The sequence below is a fragment of the Schistocerca piceifrons genome, chromosome 1 (assembly GCF_021461385.2).
Source record: "Schistocerca piceifrons isolate TAMUIC-IGC-003096 chromosome 1, iqSchPice1.1, whole genome shotgun sequence".
NCBI lineage: Eukaryota > Metazoa > Arthropoda > Insecta > Orthoptera > Acrididae > Schistocerca > Schistocerca piceifrons.
The window spans coordinates 1,050,358,029-1,050,374,122 of record NC_060138.1 but is presented as its reverse complement, the minus strand read 5'-3'; the positions used below and the strand labels follow the sequence as shown (position 1 = coordinate 1,050,374,122).

At 44.5% G+C, this 16,094-nt stretch overlaps 1 protein-coding gene and 1 non-coding gene across 2 annotated transcripts in view; both read left to right on the top strand.

Moving 5' to 3' along the window:
• The window catches only part of LOC124796469 (heat shock protein 70 A2-like), a 39,736-nt gene extending 25,078 nt beyond the window's left edge, over window positions 1–14,658 (top strand). The window contains exon 2 of the mRNA XM_047260699.1: window positions 13,866–14,658. Coding sequence (XP_047116655.1) covers window positions 13,866–14,345 — 480 coding nt within the window. The 3' untranslated portion in view covers window positions 14,346–14,658. The remainder of the gene's footprint in view (window positions 1–13,865) is intronic.
• Window positions 1,314–1,388, top strand: Trnat-ugu. Its single transcript has one exon. It is a non-coding gene; the product is annotated as a tRNA-Thr (tRNA).
• Window positions 14,659–16,094: the final 1,436 nt, after the last annotated feature.

The following is a 16,094-nucleotide window of genomic DNA, read 5'->3' as shown; positions in this document are numbered from 1 at the left end:
CCTAACCTAACCTAATAGACATTCGTGCTAATCACTTTGCTTAAGACGAAGATGCGCACGCCTTTGTACAATCACGGCTCAGTAGGCAACCGCAAATGTCTTTCCAAGATGGCACTGACTATCTTGTCTCATAGTGGGGTAAATGTATTAACAGTTATGGCGATTACTTTTGAAATAACGAACAGTTTACTTTTTTTTATTTTCCTCCTGACTCGGTTTCATTTGACAGCTCTTTATTATAGCGAATCGGGAAAAGTTCTCACATCGTACATCAAATTACATGTAGATGAATAATGAGATCGTCCCGCATTGGGCGCCAAAAATGTAGTAAATGAGGAAAACTTTTTTATGATATCACATGCATGGTAATTACCAATGAGAGCGCCCCACCCGTGCGCCAAAAATGTAGTAAATCTGTAATATTTGATCTCTTGCATAAAATGTCTCACAGATTACTAATTACATTTCCCCACGTTGGGAATCGACAAATAAATAACATCACTAATTAAGTGATATCGAAAAGGGAAACGGTTATGAGACTGATAAACGAGTCGAACAGTTTGTTTATATGAATAAAGCATGACACGACTGCATTAATTTTAGTAACTTTTACACAAAAAGAAACAAAAGTATTACAAACTCAGGGCTGATTTGACTGGGCATGGACAAGATTCAATTATTAAGGGGAAGAAGGGGGGAATGAATCATCTCAGCCGGTCGGTGTGACCAAGAGGTTCTAGGCGCTTCAGTCCGGAACCGCGCGACTGCTACGGTCGCAGGTTCGAATCCAGCCTTGGGCATGGATGTGTGTGATGTCCTTAGGTTAGTTAGATTTAAGTAGTTCTAAGTCTAGGGGACTGATGACCTTAAATTTAAAGTCCCATAGTGCTCAGAGCCATTTTTTTTTAATCATCTCACCATTCTTCATAGACGTTTGCCGTATCGTCAAGACGGCGCCAGCCGCTGTGCCAAGACGATGTGTCGCCTCTTAGCAGTGTGAAGATGGCATCTGTTCTTTCGGACATGTCCGACAGAACATATACCATCTTCATATATAGTTAAGGCTAACCTGCCATTGACCTTCTCCTCCTGTGCTGGATGCACACGCATTGCCGAAACTCTTACGGGACTCTGTAAGATTATCTACATCTACATCTACATCCATACTCCGCAAGCCACCTGACGGTGTGTGGCGAGTAATGAGTGTAATGGGCAGGGGCACTACGAATGTAGTGTGTAGATATTAAGTTGGGAAAATGGGTCTCACGGGGAGCGTGTATGGGATAAATCCGTGCAGTCCCACTATTTTCTGTGCCCTCGGTGGCTCAGATAGATAGAGCGTCTGCCGTGTAAGCAGGAGATCCCGGGTTCGAGTCCCGGTCGGGGCACACATTTTCGACTGTCCCCGTTGATGTATATCAACGCCTGTCGACAGCTGAGGGTCTTGATTTAATTCTTAGCCATGTGGCTGAGTCGGGAGTTCTCGTCGGTGTGCCGCGGCCGTGCAGCGACAGCCTAGATTGCCTCCAGGTTGAAAGGTCTCCGTACGTTCGCGCAACCGAACAGGGTTTTCGCGATTGTGAAGGTGGATGCTGGCGATGGATGGAAGAGACGCCATGTCACCTTCCTTCAGTGCTGCCTCACCGACTTTCTCCTTCGCTCCTCATCCATACCTCAACGACTCTTCGAAATTTTTCTCGTCTCGACGTTGTCATTGGTGGAATATATTTGCAACGCTGCCCAGTAACTGATCGCTGTTTCATGACCACGCCTCCCAGTGCTGGGAGGAAATGCTCTATATTGCAAGGGCTGGCGTGTGACTTGGGAAATGGCATCTTTCTCAAGATTTCACTGCCTAGGCTTTCCAAGCGTTGCTCACACATGTTGTTCGATGTTATTTTGGATTCCTGAGCTGTTGTGAAAGCAGCCACAGAACTCTTCCTTGTGGACGACAGTCTCTGCGTCACACCTGGCCAATCCCACGTTTGTGTTCCGTCTGTGAATCTGCTCGAGTCTGGATTTACATAGAATGTCCTTACTGGCCATAAAACGTTTTTTTAAGCAGGCTTACTTCTTTTGCTGTTCTTTATTTTCAAGCAGCTTCCTTTGCGAATTCTTGGCGCTATATTCATGCTCCATCCCAGTGCCTGTGGGGTGCTGGAATGGTCGACATAATGTTCCTTTCTAAGACAAGTAAAAACGGCCACTGCAAGCCAGCAGAATTGAGGCTTTTGTGACTATTGTGCGTCCCAGTGTCTGCAGGGCTCTATCAGTTTCGGCACGATTCTCATTGCCCACTAGAGTCTTCGCGAGGTGTCCATTCTTAAGCGAGGCGAGGCTTCCTCCCGCCTACCCCCTGTGTGGCTGTAGAATGGCTCCAGTGTCCACAAATCAGGTGCTCCCTCCAAGAGGTCGTGGTTTCTCCTGAGCCGCTAGCGCTGTGAATTGGCGAAGGTCGCTCCCTTGCAGAGGTATCACATTATCTATGTTTGTGTAAAGCCAGAATTTTATTATTTATTTATTTATTTATTTTGAGTCATCGGTTTTCTAACTGGTTTGATGCGGTCCGCCGCGAATTCCTCTTCTGTGCCAACATATTCATCTCAGAGTAGCACTCGCAACCTACGTCCTCAATTACTTGCTGAATGCGTTCCAATCTCTGTCTTCCTCTAAAGCTCCTTATAGTACCATGGAAGTCATTCCCTGATGTCTTAATACATATTCCATCACCTTGTCCCTTCTTCTTGTCAATGTTTTCCACATATTCCTTTCCTCTCCGATTCTGCACAGCATCTCCTAGCTCCGTACTCTATCAGTCTACTTAATTTTCAACATTCTCCTGTGACACCACATCTCAAATGCTTCGATTCTGTTCTGTTCCGGTTTTCCCACAGTCCATCTTTCACTACCATCCAGTGCTGTGCTTCAAATGTACATTCTCGAAAATTTCTTCTTCAAACTAAGTAGTAGACTTCTCTTTGCCAGGAATGCCCTTTTTGCCGGTGGTAGTGCGTGCTTTTGATGTCCTTCTTGCTCCAATTGTCATGGATTATTTTGCTGCCTATGTATCAGAATTCCTTAACTTTGTCTGCTTCGTGATCATCAGCCACGATGTTAAGTTTCTCGCTGTTGTTATTTCTGCTAATTCTCATTATTTTCGTCTTTCTTCGATTTACTCTCAATCCATACCCCGTACTCATTAGGCTGTTCATTCCATTCGGCGGATCCTTTAAGTCTTCTCCACTTCCAGTGAGGATAGCAGTATCAACAGCGAATCTTATCATTGATATCGTTTCACCTTGAATTTTAATTGCATTCTTGAACCTTTCTTTTATTGCTGTCATTGCTTCTCGATGTATAGACTGAACAGTGGGAGCGAACGACTACATCCCTGGCTTACACTCTTCTTAATCCGAGAATTTTGTTCTTCCTCTTCCACTTTTTTTAATCCTCCATGGTCCTTGTCCATATTGTACGTTACCAGTCTTTCCCCATAGCTTACCCACATTTTTCTCAAAATTTCGAACAAATTGTAACATTTTACATTGTCGAACGCTTTTTCCAGGTCAACAAATCCTATGAGGGGGCTTTCATTTTTCTTCAGTCTTGCTTCCATTATCAACTGCTATGTCACAATTGCCTCTCTGGTGCCTTACCTTTCCTAAATTCAAAATACTAATCATAACACATCGCCAGATTTCTTTCCCATTGTTTTGCATATTTCTCCACTCAGCAACTTTGATGGATGAGCTGTTAGGCTGATTGTGAGATAGTTCTCGCTCTTGTCGGCTATTGCAATCCTCGAAATTGTGTTGACTACGTTTTTCCGAAAGTCTGATGGTACATCGCCGGACTCATACAGTTTACACATCAGTGTGAATAGTAGTTTTGTTTGTTATTCCAGCGGGTGATTTTAGAAATTGTGATTGAATGCTACGTAGCCCTCCTGCCTTATTCTCTCATAAGTATTCCAAAGCTCTTCTAAATTCTTATTCTAATACTGGATCCATTATCCTTACTATATCGACTACTCCTTCTTCTCGTATAATACCAATAGACAATTATTCCCCTTCAAAGAGGCCCTCAGTGTACTCTTTCCACCCATCTGCTCTCTCCTTTGCATTTAACAATGGAATTCCCATAACACTCTTAATGTTACCGCCCTTGCTCTTAATTTCAAGGAAGTTTTTTTTTTGGTTTTTTACTTTTCTGTGTGCTGAGTCAGTCTTTCCGTTAATCATTTCTTTTCGATTTCTTCCGTTTTTCATGCAACCGTTTCGGCTTAGCTTCCCTGTACTTCCTACTTATTCTATTATTTATTTATTTATTTATTACTCATTTATGTATTCCTATATTTCCTTGAATTTGTTTGTACTTCCGCCTTTCATCGACCAACTGAAATATTTCTTGTGTTACCCATGGTTTCTTCTCAGTTACACTTCTCCGTACCTATGTTTTTCCATCCAACTTCTGTGGTTGCCTTTTTAGAGAGGACCATTCCATTTCAACTGCACTGCCTGATGAGCTATTCCTTACTGTTTAGTCTACCACCTTAGACAAGTTCAAGCGTGTCCAGTCATCCCCTAGTACTTCTGTATCCCACTTCTTTGCGTATTGATTCTTCCTGAGTACTCTCTTGAACTTCAGCCTACTTTACATTACTATTAAATTGTGATCTGAGTCTATATCTGCTCCTGGGTGCGCCTTACAGTCTAGAATCTGATTTCGGAATCTCTGTGTGACCACGATGTAATCTAACTGAAACCTTCCCGTATCACCCGGTCTTTTCCCATTATACCTCCTCCTCTTGTGATTCTTGGACAGAGTATTCGCTATTGTTGTTGTTGTTGTGGTCTTCAGTCCTGAGACTGGTTTGATGCAGCTCTCCATGCCACTCTATCCGGTGCAAGCTTTTTCATCTCCCAGTACCTACTGCAACCTACATCCTTCTGAATCTGCTTAGTGTATTCATCTCTCGGTCTCCCTCTACGATTTTTACCCTCCACGCTGCCCTCCAATACTAAATTGGTGATCCCTTGATGCCTCAGAACATGTCCTACCAACCGATCCCTTCTTCTGGTTAAGTTGTGCCGCAAACTCCTCTTCTCCCCAATCCAATTCAGTACCTCCTCATTAGTTATGTGATCTACCCATCTAATCTTCAGCATTCTTCTGTAGCACCACATTTCGAAAGCTTCTATTCTCTTCTTGTCCAAACTATTTATCGTCCATGTTTCACTTCCATACATGGCTACTCTCCATACAAATACTTTCAGAAATGACTTCCTGACACTTAAATCAATACTGGATGTTAACAAATTTCTCTTCTTCAGAAACGCTTTCCTTGCCATTGCCAGCCTACATTTTATATCCTCTCTACTTCGACCATCATCAGTTATTTTGCTCCCCAAATAGCAAAACTCCTTTACTACTTTAAGTGCCTCATTTCCTAATCTAATTCCCTCAGCATCACCCGACTTAATTAGACTACATTCCATTAGCCTTGTTTTGCTTTTGTTGATGTTCATCTTATATCCTCCTTTCAAGACACTGTCCATTCCATTCAACTGCTCTTCCAAGTCCTTTGCTGTCTCTGACAGAATTACAATGTCATCGGCGAACCTCAAAGTTTTTATTTCTTCTCCATGAATTTTAATACCTACCCCGTATTTTTCTTTTGTTTCCTTTAATGCTTGCTCAATATACAGATTGAACAACATCGGGGAGAGGCTACAACCCTGTCTTACTCCCTTCCCAACCACTGCTTCCCTTTCATGTCCCTCGACTCTTATAACTGCCATCTGGTTTCTGTACAAATTGTAAATAGCCTTTCGCTCCCTGTATTTTACCCCTGCCACCTTCAGAATTTGAAAGAGAGTATTCCAGTCAACATTGTCAAAAGCTTTCTCTAAGTCTACAAATGCTAGAAACGTAGGTTTGCCTTTCCTTAATCTTTCTTCTAAGATAAGTCGTAAGGTCAGTATTGCCTCACGTGTTCCAGTGTTTCTACGGAATCCAAACTGATCTTCGCCGAGGTTGGCTTCTACTAGTTTTTCCATTCGTCTGTAAAGAATTCGTGTTAGTATTTTGCAGCTGTGACTTATTAAGCTGATAGTTCGGTAATTTTCACATCTGTCAACACCTGCTTTCTTTGGGATTGGAATTATTATATTCTTCTTGAAGTCTGAGGGTATTTCGCCTGTTTCATACATCTTGCTCACCAGATGGTAGAGTTTTGTCAGGACTGGCTCTCCCACGGCCGTCAGTAGTTCCAATGGAATATTGTCTACTCCGGGGGCCTTGTTTCGACTCAGGTCTTTCAGTGCTCTGTCAAACTCTTCACGCAGTATCGTATCTCCCATTTCATCTTCATCTACATCCTCTTCCATTTCCATAATATTGTCCTCAAGTACATCGCCCTTGTATAGACCCTCTATATACTCCTTCCACCTTTCTGCTTTCCCTTCTTTGCTTAGAACTGGGTTTCCATCTGAGCTCTTGATATTCATACCAGTCGTTCTCTTATTTCCAAAGGTCTCTTTAATTTTCCTGTAGGCGGTATCTATCTTACCCCTAGTGAGATAGGCCTCTACATCCTTACATTTGTCCTCTAGCCATCCCTGCTTAGCCATTTTGCACTTCCTGTCGATCTCATTTTTGAGACGTTTGTATTCCTTTTTGCCTGTTTCACTTACTGCATTTTTATATTTTCTCCTTTCATCAATTAAATTCAGTATTTCTTCTGTTACCCAAGGATTTCTACTAGCCCTCGTCTTTTTACCTACTTGATCCTCTGCTGCCTTCACTACTTCATCCCTCAAAGCTACCCATTCTTCTTCTACTGTATTTATTTCCCCCATTCCTGTCAATTGCTCCCTTATGCTCTCCCAGAATCTCTGTACAACCTCTGGTTCTTTCAGTTTATCCAGGTCCCATCTCCTCAAATTCCCACCTTTTTGCAGTTTCTTCAGTTTTAATCTACAGATCATAACCAATAGATTGTGGTCAGAGTCCACATCTGCCCCTGGAAATGTCTTACAATTTAAAACCTGGTTCCTAAATCTGTCTTACCATTATATAATCTATCTGATACCTTTTAGTATCTCCAGGGTTCTTCCATGTATACAACCTTCTTTCATGATTCTTAAACCAAGTGTTAGTTATGATTATGTTGTGCTCTGTGCAAAATTCTACCAGGCGGCTTCCTCTTTCATTTCTGTCCCCCAATCCATATTCACCTACTATGTTTCCTTCTCTCCCTTTTCCTACACTCGAATTCCAGTCACCCATGACTATTAAATTTTCGTCTCCCTTCACAATCTGAATAATTTCTTTTATTTCATCATACATTTCTTCAATTTCTTCGTCATCTGCAGAGCTAGTTGGCATATAAACTTGCACTACTGTAGTAGGTGTGGGCTTCGTATCTATCTTGGCCACAATAATGCGTTCACTATGCTGTTTGTAGTAGCTTACCCGCGTTCCTATTTTCCTATTCATTATTAAACCTACTCCTGCATTACCCCTATTTGATTTTGTGTTTATAACCCTGTAGTCACCTGACCAGAAGTCTTGTTCCTCCTGCCACCGAACTTCACTAATTCCCACTATATCTAACTTCAACCTATCCATTTCCCTTTTTAAATTTTCTAACCTACCTGCCCGATTAAGGGATCTGACATTCCACGCTCCGATCCGTAGAACGCCAGTTTTCTTTCTCCTGATAACGACATCCTCTTGAGTAGTCCCCGCCCGGAGATCCGAATGGGGGACTATTTTACCTCCTATTTTACTGGCAGAAATTTATTATAGAATTCAATTAGTCTTTCTCCTCTCTCATTCCTTGTCCCATGCCCATATTTTCCTGTAACCTTTTCTTCTGCTACTTCCCCTACAATTGCATTCCAGTCCCTCACGACTATGAGATTTTCATCTTCCTTTACGTACTGTATTACCCTTTCAGTATCCTCATATACTTTTCTGTCTCTTCATCTTGAGACTACGAAATCGGCATGTATACGTAAATTGTTGTTGTCGTTGTTGCTTTTCATTCTGTTGAGAACAGTACTACCACTGAAGTGTTGACAGTAACTCACCCTCTGCCTTACCTTCTTATTTATAACGAATACTAGTCCCTTTGTACCATTATTATGCTGTTGTTGATATTACCCTATGTTATCCGACCACAAATCTTTGTCTTCTTTCCCCAAACCGCCCCCCCCCCCCCCCATACTAATTCTTGCTTAAGCCTTATCATTTCACTTTTCAAACTTTCTAGTTTTCCAACCACGTTGAATTTCTACGCCCCGTCTCGTAGAACAATGTCCTTTCTTTGGTTATTTAGTCTTTTTCTTATGGGCACCTCTGCTTTGGCTATCCCCTCCTGGATATCCAAAATTGGGCTATTCTGGAATCTTTTTCCTTTGAGGATTCATCTCCGTAGGGCATGGGTGGGCGTGTTGTCCTTAACGTTAACTTAGTTTAAGTAGTGTGTAAGTCTAGGGACCGATGACTTCAGCAGTTTGGTCCCTTACGAATTCACACACATTTGAACATCTGAGGTTTCATCATGACACGTTTTCAATTACAGATCCCATGGCGTGAATAGACGTTATGTGTCTTTAATGCAGTGTTTTCCATTGCCTTCTGCATTCTCCTGCCGTTGATTATTGCTGATTCTCCCGCCCTTAGGGACAGTTTCGCACGCCAGTGGCAAGAGGATGAGCTGAGCCTCTGTCCGATTCTCCGCCTTCTTTGCCAAGGACGTTGGCAGAATGAGGGTGACTTCTTACGGCGGAAGTCTTCCGCCACCACTGTTGATGATTTTTTTTCGAAATTTAAGTGGGCCACTGTTCGAAATCACGACCGAGGACGTTTTGATTAGCAATCAAAGACGCTACCCCTAATGTTGCGAATTCAAAGAAATCACGAATCCCTGCTGGTGGAAGGTTGTCTTTACCTTACACGCTCTGATCTTGGATAGGAAATCAAGTCTCCGAGGTCTGTTAATATTTAACCCGCCCAAAAACTGGAACAGTTTCCTGAAGAGTCTGCATTAGTGTCAATGTTTTGTGCACAAAATCGTCTAGAGCGTTTATTACAATATATTTATTTATTAAAGTGTTTTTGCGTCACTGGTAAAACCTACGACTAATGGGAACGGAGAGTTGACGAAACGTCATAATAAATAAATAAATTTTAATAAACGATGTAGACGGTTTTAAAGACAAGCTGTTTTTATTTACACTACCTGGGTATTGCAAGTGCTGTGCCAGACGGCTAGGATGATGTAGTGCATGCTTATACAATAAAATAAAATGTGTTGTAAATGGTGTTTGTTTTTCTTCAAAGTCTCTTCGGGTTTGCTGCCGGGTCCAAAAATCATCTCGATTTGATATGTCGGCGATCCAGTTGTTCGCCGTCTTCAGGAGAATCCTGCTTCTGCTAATCGGTCCCGCTGGGGGACTCATCAGCAGAAGCAGCATTCTCCTAATGATGGTGAACAGTTGGATCTCCAAAATATCAAATCGGGCCGATTTTAGGATCCGGCAGCAAACCCGAAGAGACTTTCAAGACTTATTACACCGGGAAACCCTACGAGGTATTTGTTTTTTTTTTATGTGTAGGAAACGGTCACGCTGTTGTGTGTACATATGTCTTCAGTTATATCCGCAGCTCGTGGTGTAGTGGCTAGTGTTGCTACCTGTGGATCCCGGGGTCCCGTGTTCGAGTCCCGGCCCGGTTGGGGACTTTCTCTGCCCGCAGACTGGGTGACTGTGTTGTCCTCATCATTTAACCATCACCATCATCATTCGTGAAAGTGGCTAGATTGGACTGTGTGAATATTGGGGCTTTTTTACGGGCGCTGATGACCGCATAGTTGACCGCCCCACAAACGTCATCGTCATCATCAGTTATGGAAGCGTATATTTAAGCGTTAACTCTGTCTGAGACGCCCTGCTAAACCCGCAGGACAAGACAGGTAGTTGGAATTGTGGAAAGGGACCAAAATGAGCTGCTGTCAGTTACACTCGAACACATATAACTTTATTTATTTGACCAAACATTACAGTACAAATTCTTGAACTTAGTTATCGGCTGAATACGCCACACAATCTTATGCTTTAAGGGCACAACCGCTTTAATTTTTTAAAAAGGCTAAAAGCCATTAACTCAAAATTCAGACGCCAAAGGGAATAGTTAGAAAGCAGAAGGCCTCACGTTAAGTAAGTTCTATAATTTGGCTGAAGGCCCGAAAATCTAGCACTTGAATAACAACAACCTTAATTTAAAAGCGGCTGAAGGCCCCATGACTTAAAACTCAAGGTAAAATAAATTTAAACAACAAAGCCTTATCTTAAATGAGGCTGAAGACCCTAAACAATCTAACACTTGATAAGCAATTAATTTTAATTTTAAAACGGCCGAAGGCCCATGACTTAAGACACCACTAAAAACTATTCAACTTTAATTCAAAACCATCGGCTATGAGCCATACAAATACACACAACAGAAAATAAGATGGCAGTGCAGCTAATGGCACTCAGAAGTTTTGGGGGTCGGCCAGCACTTGAAATACTAACGATCACTCAGGTCAGACAGACAGTCGGCCCATCGACAAGGTAATTTGCGCTCCACTCGACCTCACACAACCTACAAGGCATGGACGCCCACAACCAAGCATACATTTAGCTGTCAAACTACACACCATGCTGGACAGTGACAACATGGTGTGGAAGGACACTGCATGAATTTAGGCCCACGGCCAGGGCAGGTAACTGGAACGTTAATGGCCACAAGGCAGAAAATTCCGCTGTGCACTTCAATTGCCGATAACCAGTTAGACTCCACCGGACTGTGGCTAAACCTTCACCAACTCAAACACACACGTTGTGGCTCACGGGAATGTCCCAACAACTGACAACGAGAACCAAACGGCACTATCTGAACACTCTTGACTTGCTGGTAATTTAAATCCAGACTCAAACTCCGTGTTCAGGGTAGGTGAGCCACGGAGCTCGTAGCAAAGGGAACAGCCCCACACACTCCGGCACTGCGAACAGACCACCATTGGGCCCGGACAAACTACGCCCCGCGGAGATTTCAGCCGATACACGCCAACCGACCGATTGCCCGCACACAGCACAGCCGGAAACTATGAATACCAGACCAAAGAGTACAAGGTCTGAATATCGATACACACCACTGCTGCCTCTCACGGAGAGAGCGAACAACAGCATAATCGCAATAACCGCGGGAAACCAAACACAGAATAGGAACTGTAGGCGGTCCAGTGGTCTCGGTCGCCTACGGTGGACTGGAGGCCAAGCGGTGACCTCTCCAGTTGTCAGGATGCTAGGAAACGACTGTGGACGCGTCAGAAACGCCAAAGAAACATTATTGATTCATAACACCCTTATTCCTGCTGAGTACAATGTGGCCTACGTAACACAGACTGGCTGAGCTTGGTGATATCAACGACCTCCCCAAATCCTCGCGGACTCGTAGCGATGACACCAGCTCCGGGCCGCACCAGTCTTGCTAGCGCAGCGCCGTGTGCTGTGACGTAGCGTTGGAATGCCCTTACTTCGGCCGCGCATGGCTGGCGGCATCCGGCTGGCCGGCCAGCTCGGCGGCGGACAGCAAGCCGCTGCGCGTAGGAGGCTCCGGGTTGGAGTCCCGGCGCTGTCGGCACGAGAAGCGTTCTCGTAGTGCGGAGTGTACTCTATCCCACCCCGTCTTCTTCCCTGCTCCTCCTGGTGGCTCGTCCGAGGTGGACCGGTGGAACGGGCTGCAATCCCCCAGTGTCGTCGGCTCACCCGGTTGTGACGGTGGATGCACAGGGCCTAGGCTCCGCACGATCTCGACGACAGCTTACTGATGTGGTCAGCATTGGCGGCGAGCGAGTATGCCGCGATGTCTGCTAATCCTGTGTTGATGATTGACAGCAGCAGCAGAGAGGACCAGAGATGGTACTGTCCCCTCACGTCTGCTGCTGGATGGGCGGCCCTAACTGCAACATCTCCTTAATAAAGATTAACATGTCGATCACCGAGCTGAGCGCTACGCTGCATCCCAGTACACATCTAACTGCAAGTCTAACTGCGAGTGCCTTGTTGCTATCAAAGCTGGCGTATTTAAAGGAAGCACGAGCAACGTCCTGACGTCATGCTCGTTTGTAATAAACGCATTCGTTACACTTATACTGCTGATTCACCTGTCGTACTCGCCTCTTAGGTTTTCTTGCGACAGAGTTACGTGTTGTTACGGCAGACTTACGCGAAGTTGTGAAATGCAGTACAGCTGACGCTATACCTTTGTCTTGCACTCTACGCAAGCCTCCGTCTAACACAAACCCACGTGCTAAGCAATTCTCTCTCGCCTGTTGTGTGTAACCAGGCCATTGCCCCTGCGTGACGACACCTTCCGCCTGCCGATACGTGCGCAATCCTCTTACCTCTTGGCTAACCTACTGCCTCTGGCACTCGGCATGTTTGTTGTTGTTGTCTTCAGTCCTGAGACTGGTTTAATGCAGCTCTCCATGCTACTCTATCCAGTACTTACTGCAACCTACATCCTTCTGAATCTGTTTAGTGTATTCATCTCTTGGTCTCCCTCTACGATTTTTACCCACCACGCTGCCCTCCAATGCTAAATTTGTGATCCCTTGATGCCTCAGAACATGTCCTACGAACCGGTCCCTTCTTCTAGTCAAGTTGTGCCACAAACTCCTCTTCTCCCCAATTCTATTCAATACCTCCTCATTAGTTACGTGATCTACCCATCTAATCTTCAGCATTCTTCTGTAGCACCCTATTTCAAAAGCTTCTACTCTCTTCTTGTCGAAAGTATTTATCGTCCATGTTTCACTTCCATACGTGGCTACACTCCATAAAAATACTTTCAGAAACGATTTCCTGACGCTTAAATCTATACTCAACATTAACAAATTTCTCTTCTTTAGAAACGCTTTCCTTGCCATTCCCAGTCTACATTTTATATCCTCTCTACTTCGAACGTCATCAGTTACTTTGCTCCCCAAATAGCAAAACTCCTTTACTACTTTAAGTGTCTCATTTGCTAATCTAATTCCCTCAGCAGCACCCAACTTAATTCGACTACATTCCATTATCCTCGTTTTGCTTTTGTTGATGTTCATCTTAATCCTCCTTTCAAGACACTGTCCATTCCGTTCAACTGCTCTTCCAAGTCCCTTGCTGTCTCTGACAGAATTACAATGTCATCGGGAACCTCAAAGTTTTTATTTCTTCTCCATGGATTTTAATACCTACTCCGAAATTTTCTTTTGTTTCCTTTACTGCTTGCTCAATATACAGATTGAATAACATCGGGGAGAGGCTACAACCCTGTCTCACTCCCTTCCCAGCCGCTGCTTCCCTTTCATGCCCCTCGACTCATACAACTACCATCTGGTTTCTGTACAAATTGTAAATAGCCTTTCGCTCCCTGTATTTTATCCCTGCCACCTTCAGAATTTGAAAAAGAGTATTCCAGTTAACGATGTCAAAAGCTTTCTCTAAGTCTACAAATGCTAGAAACGTAGGTTTGCCTTTTCTTAATCTTTCTTCTAAGATAAGTCGTAGGGTCAGTATTGCCTCACGTGTTCCAACATTTCTGCGGAATCCAAACTGATCTTCCCCGAGGTCGGCATAGGCAACGAAATTTTGACAATATTGCACATTTCCAACTCTTTACTATTCCGCGACACTACAGAACCAAGGTTTAAATCAACGCATAAGCCCAACACGACTCACTGTCACTCCTCTTATGGTGAACAGAGGAGTATAAATGTAATAAGAGTAGTACTTCGTGAAATAACTTGCTCCTCTGTGGCACTGTTGCAGGTGACGTTCGACATCGACGCGAACGGCATCCTGAACGTGTCGGCGCGCGACGAGAGCACGGGCCACTCGCGCAACATCACCATCCGCAACGACAAGGGCCGGCTGTCCAAGGCGGAGATCGAGCGCATGCTGGCGGACGCGGAGCGCTACCGCGCCGAGGACGAGCGGCAGCGCGAGCGCGTGGCCGCGCGCAACCGCCTCGAGGGCTACGTGTACGGCGCGCGCCAGGCGCTGGACGACGCGGGCTCCAGGCTGCCCGACGCGGAGCGCCGGCGCGCCAGGGACGCCTGCGACGACGCGCTTCGCTGGCTCGACGCGCACCCCGGCGCAGACCGCGCCGACTACGAGCAGCGCCTGCGCGACGTGCAGGCACTGTGCGCGCCGCTCATGTCGCGGCTGCACCAGCAGGCCGGCGGCGGCGGCCGCGGCGGCTACGGCGGCCGGCAGCAGGACGGGCCCGTCATCGAGGAGGTCGACTGAGCGCGCGGGCGAATCGATACATCGACGGCGCCACTACTGTCGATAGCACTACGCACGTCCTGTAGGAGAGACTGAAGTTTGGAGGTGGCTGACTACCTCTTCTTGTTTTATTTTTTTTTTCGGCTTCTCGACAAGGACATTTGAAGCTAGAGCCCACTGAGACTGCATAAGACAATAGTACAAAAAGATAATTATACTGTACTCCACACAATAGTCTTGAGAGATTCAGCAACTGCATAGATATTTAAGACAATTCTCATTTATTGTTATGTCTCAAGCAGCACATTTTTAATTAGACTGCATGTTTCGATCACTCTGGATCATCGTCAGATCTAACTAGGGAACCTCCCCATCGCACCCCCCTCAGATTTAGTTATAAGTTGGCACAGTGGATTGGCCTTGAAAAACTGAACACAGATCAATGGAGAAAACATGAAGAAGTTGTGTGGAACTATGAAAAAATAGACAAAATATACAAACTGAGTAGTCCATGCGCAAGATAGGCAACATCAACGGTAGTGTGAGCTCAGGAGCGCCGTGGTCCCGTGGTTAGCGTGAGCAGCTGCGGAACGCGAGGTCCTTGATTCAAGTCTTCCGTCGAGTGAAAACTTTACTTCTTTACTTTCGCAAAGTTATGATCTGTCCGTTCGTTCATTGGCGTGTCTGTTAACCGTAATAAGTTTAGTGTGTGTGTGTTTTGCGACCGCACCGCAAAACTGTGCGCTTATTAGACCAAAGGACGTGCCTCTCCAATGGCAACCGAAAACATTTAATCGCAAGGTCATACGTCAACCGATTCCTCCACAGGAAAACACGTCTGATATATTCTATGCGACACTGGTGACGGCATGTGCGTCACATGACAGTAATATGTTGTCGACCCACCTAACTTTTACACTTGGCGAATGGCTAAAAAGATTCTTCTACCTTGCCCGATTTTGGTTTTCTTGTGGATATGATAATCACTCCCAAAAAAGTGATGTGACATAAACTGAAAATAAAAAAATCAAACTTTTCGCCCGAAGGATGACTTGATCTAAGGACCGATGGTTTCGTAGCTGCTCACGCTAACCACGGGACCACGGCGCTCTTGAGCTTACAATATCCTTGATGTTGCATATCTTGCGCGTGGACTACTCAGTTTCTACATTTTGCTTATTTTTTTCATAGTTCCACACAACTTCTTCCTGTTACCCCGATTGGTCTGTGTTCAGTTTTTCAAGGCCTATCCACTGTGCCAACTTATAACTAAATCTGAGGGGGGTGCGATGGGGAAGTTCCCTTGTAAGTAGTTGTGTAAGTAGCCTATCTTCTCTACTCAGAACCAAATATAAGAGTAGTATCAGTACTCTGATATTTGTTTCTGGAGAGATAAGACGGGTTTGTGACGCAACTCCTCAGATCTGAACATGAACGAAAGTGACCGAAACTAACTAAAAATTTACAACTGAGGCGGGACGGTAAATGAGCACTACCTCACAAAATTGTACACCGTAGGAAGTCACTATTTACTGGCTCATGTTCATGTAAAGCGTTTCGAGGCTTAATTAGAGACGGAAAACGTTTCTCAAAAATTGGTATGCTGACATCTCCATAGAACATCTAAGTAATATTACAGCTGTAGTCTTATAGGAAGTATGAATCGACGTTTCCGTTCCTTTGATTGTTGATACATTTTTCCAAATGAGTGACTTTTATGTGAAAATTTTTTGTTACTTTCAAAAAGAAAAGATGTTCTTATCTAAATTT